The sequence below is a fragment of the Echinops telfairi genome, unplaced genomic scaffold (genome assembly GCF_000313985.2).
Source record: "Echinops telfairi isolate 266 unplaced genomic scaffold, ASM31398v2 ScPeMD7_7469;HRSCAF=8507_0, whole genome shotgun sequence".
In the NCBI taxonomy this organism is placed as follows: Eukaryota; Metazoa; Chordata; class Mammalia; order Afrosoricida; family Tenrecidae; genus Echinops; species Echinops telfairi.
The window spans coordinates 34,602,265-34,606,428 of NW_022111372.1; the positions used below are offsets into that span (position 1 = coordinate 34,602,265).

The 4,164-nt window shown below is 45.2% G+C and overlaps 1 protein-coding gene across 4 annotated transcripts in view; it reads left to right on the forward strand.

The window, feature by feature from the left end:
• Positions 1 to 3,152, forward strand: part of MX2 (MX dynamin like GTPase 2) — a 48,452-nt gene extending 45,300 nt beyond the window's left edge. For all 4 annotated transcript variants that reach the window (XM_045284434.1, XM_004697319.2, XM_045284433.1 and 1 more), the window contains exon 14: positions 2,631 to 3,152. In XM_045284434.1, coding sequence (XP_045140369.1) covers positions 2,631 to 2,861 — 231 coding nt within the window. In that variant the 3' untranslated portion in view covers positions 2,862 to 3,152. The remainder of the gene's footprint in view (positions 1 to 2,630) is intronic.
• The last annotated feature ends 1,012 nt before the right edge of the window (positions 3,153 to 4,164 follow it).

A 4,164-nucleotide genomic window follows, 5' to 3' on the forward strand; every position in this document is an offset into this window, starting at 1 on the left:
TCCGTCCCCCAGGGAGGAGGTCACATATAGTTCCTTGTAATCGGTTCCCTCTTTCCAACCCACTCTCCCTCTACCCTCCCAGTATCACCACTGACACCACTGGTCTTGTAGGGCTCATCTGCCCTGGATTCCCTGTGTTTCCAGTTCCTATTTTGCACAGAAGCTCCTAACATGATTTTTCTTATAAATAAGCTTGGAGTCAGCGTCACCTCTGAAATGTTTAACATGAATCATCCATTGACTTCTGTGCATTAAAACGTGTTCTGAAATGTCTACTGCATAACTTAAAGAAGAAAAATTATGTTTTAAAGTATGGATGAAAATTGCTATGAATTCTTAAATATTCTCCACACTCTTAATCGCCCTCACTTCTTCCATATATGTGTCTTTCCCATTTTCTCTCTTCTTTTCCACTCTTCTCACGCTGAGTTCTGGCTTTGGAGTATGCAGCTTGCTGTGTCTGTATATCTTGCACAGTCTCCGGACCAAAAGCAAAAAAGAGAAACCCACTGCCACCGAACGGATTCTGACTCATGGTGAGACAGGACAGTGAGAACAGCTTCTTTGGGTTTCCAAACCTTTAAATCTTTTAAAGCCTGAGGAATGACTGATGGGTTCAAACCACCGACTTCATGATTGGCAGCTCAATGAGTAACCAACTAGCCGCCATGGGTCCATACAGAGCTTCCCTCGGAAGTCCCTTAATACTTAATTCTTTCGCAAATAGGTCTTACTTTTTTTGGTCTTATCTTATGAATTGTTTGTCTGGATTCCTCTTATATTTAAAACTTGGATGATAAATTAGTATAACAATAGCTGAAATGGAGTGGAACACCATACCAAAGAAACTAGAGCTGATTCAGTCTATCTCGTGCACATTTCTGAATCAGTGCCCCACATAACCCCAGAGCAGGCCTGAAAAGCAAGATAACAAGAAAAAAAAGGTTTTTGTTTGGTTAGGTTATGAATTCTTTGGTCTTCCTTATTCCATGTTGAAATGACACATGCATGTGAAGCAAAGGGACATGTCATGGCCTGAGTCAGGGGCACTTTAGTTCTCAGAATAACATCCTTGTTTTTTGACACTCTAAAGCAGGGGTCCTCAAACTTTTCAAACAGGGGGCCAGTTCACTGTCCCTCAGACCCATTGGAGGGCCGGACTACAGTTTCAAAGAAAACTATGAACAAATTCCTATGCACACTGCACATATCTTATTTTGAAGTGAAAAAACAAACGGGGCAAAAACACCCGGCGGACTGGATAAATGTCCTCCGTGGGCTGCATGTGGCCCGCGGGCCGTAGTTTGAGGACGCCTGCTCCAAAGAGTGCAGCAGATTTACCCAATAAAATATATTCTTTGATCTCTTCTTCACTGTTGCTTCCATGAGCATTGCTTGTGGAACCAAGCAAGACAAACCCTTCGACAACTTCAATCTTTTCGCCATTTATCATGCTTTTACCTATTGGTCCAGTTGTGAGGATTTAGTTTCTTTACAATGAGTTCCAGTCCACACTGAAGGCTGTAATCTTTGATCTGCATCAGCACGTGCTGCCAGTCGTCCTCACTTTCAGCAAGCAAGGTGGTGGCAGCTGCATATGGCCGGTTGCTAATAAGCCTTCTTCCAATGCTGTGGCCACATTCTTCTTCAAATTCACTGACACTCGTATGTATGTAAGAAAGAGCTTTATATCAAGGAATAATTATATATCAAGAAAGGATCACAGCCCAGTCCAACTCAAGTCCATAAGTCTGGTACTAGTCCATAAGTCCCTCTTCAGACACACACAACCACATGCAGTGGTGCAGAATTCAGGAAGATCACAGGCCCGTCAGTGCAAATTTGCATGGATGTAAGGTTGGTGGAAGCATCGCAGGGCTTCCGCTGCTCTCAGGGTCAGCAAGTGGAAGGTGAAGCAGAGTGAGGGAGGGTCCCTGGGCCGTCCTTCGGAGAAGACCATGTCCACAAGGAAGCACCATGAGGCTGTGACCTGATTGACAGGTGGGCTCTCACCCCTACACATTTTACATATCTTCAAGTTGACTTAAAATTATGTAACTACCACATCATATAATCAATCTTTTGCTATTATTTGCTCAGCATCCAGATTGAGTAAGTATAGTGAGATAATACAACTCGGACACACGCTTTTTAAAATTTTAAACCACGGAGTACTCCCTTGTGCTGTTCAAACAGATAGTTTCTTGGTCTGTGTACACTGGTTCCACATGAGCACAAGGAAGCCTCCTAGAATCTCCGGTCTTCTCATTGCTATCCATAGTTTGTTGTTTCAAGGTAGGCCTGGAGAGCAAGCAATGACACCACTCAGGTACCTGTGCTCGCTGATATCTTTTTTTGAAAAAAAACAAAAACAAAACCTCTATTTCCAAGCAAGGTTCCATTCGTAGATAGTTTCAGGCTTTCAAGATATCTTGTAAAGTGGCATAGTTCAAGCTGCAGCGACACTGGACAACAGAGTGGGACTTTGCGGACATTTATGGACATATCAAGCCCAGGTCTTCCCGAGGCACCACACAAACACTCAACACCAGGCCTTTTCTTAGCAAACCCAGGCTGTTGCTGTGAGCCAAGCCCCCCTCTCACTAACCCTTCTTAATCTCATCTTCCAGGAAACGAGCGCACGCCTTGGCAACCAGATTCCAATTATAATTCAGTTTTTTCTCCTCCAAGAGAATGGAAATTGCCTGCAAAAATCCATGATGCAGATATTACAGGAAAAAGAGCACTACTCCTGGATTCTGGAAGAGCAGAGAGAGACGTCTGACAAGAGGAGGTTCCTCAAGGAAAGGATCTTCCGGCTCACACAGGCTAGGCGCACACTCAGCCAGTTCTCCATTTAGAGGAGACAACACACTGGAGGGCACTGGGGTTCTCGGGTGCTTTCCTGCTCGCATCCATTGTAAAGAGAGGTGGTGCCAGAAGCTCCTTTCCGCCTAGGGCTAGACTTTGCTGTTGCTGCCTGCATCCATCTTCTCTGTACTATGGTCACTCTAGAGCTTGTCCGTGAGGTCATCCCAGCAAGTGAGTACATGCATTTGGCTGTCTCCAGGAAGTCTTCCCTGACTACCCAGAAAAGGTGGGCAACTCTGACCTTCAGCCTCCAAAACCCATCATTATAGTATTTTCCAAAACAATGCTAACTCTTCATTCATTTCGTGTTTTCTCCATTCAGATGCTAGGACCCTGGAGAGGGCAAGGGCTCAGTCCAGTCATACTCTTCTATTGATTCCCAGACTATGCAGGCCCTGGCACACACACACACACACACACACACACACACACACACGCAGTTGATGTGGACGCAATTCTGACTCATGATGACCCTAGGTGTGTCAATAGGAAAACTGTGTTCCATAGGGTTTTGATAGCTGTGGCTTTTTTGAAGCACATTACCAGGCCTTTCTTCTTGGTGCCTCTGAGGGTGCCAAGCGCCAGCCTTTCACAGGACACATAACCAAACCAAACTCACTGCTGACAAGTTGATTCTGATTCAGAACGCCCCTCTATGGAGCAGAGGAGAACTGCTCCATTGGTTTCCAAGACTACACGTTTACAGGGCCAGACAGCCTCAACACGCTCCAGTAGAGTGGCTGGTGGGCTTGAATGGCTGATCTTGCCGATTACAGTCCAGTGGTTATCTGACAGTGCCACCAGGCCTCCACCTGGCACACAGTAATCTCGTCATCAACCCTGTGCTAAGGAATCAGTACATGGCACAACCCTGTGCCAAGGAATCGGTGGCGGAGGTGACTCCAGGCTGGAATGCTGCTTTCAGTGGTTCACGATGGCATCCCTTGGCTGCCACATTGAAGGACGCCACTTTTACCACCAACATCCCACTGGTCACTCTCATAGTGTCTCCGAATGACATGGTCTTCTTGTATTGCTTCCTGGCTGTGACAAGCTCCTATTCTTTTTTTTTTTTCAAGTGGTTTTTTTTTTAAACATTTTATTAGGGGCTCATACAACTCTTATCACAATCCATACACACATCAATTGTGTAAAGGGTATTTGTACTTCATTCTCAAAACATTTTCTCTCCACTTAAACCCCTGACATTAGGTCCTCATTTTTCCCCTCCCTCCCCGCTCCCCCCTCCCGCATGAGCCCTTGATAGTTTATAAATTGTTATTTTGTCATATC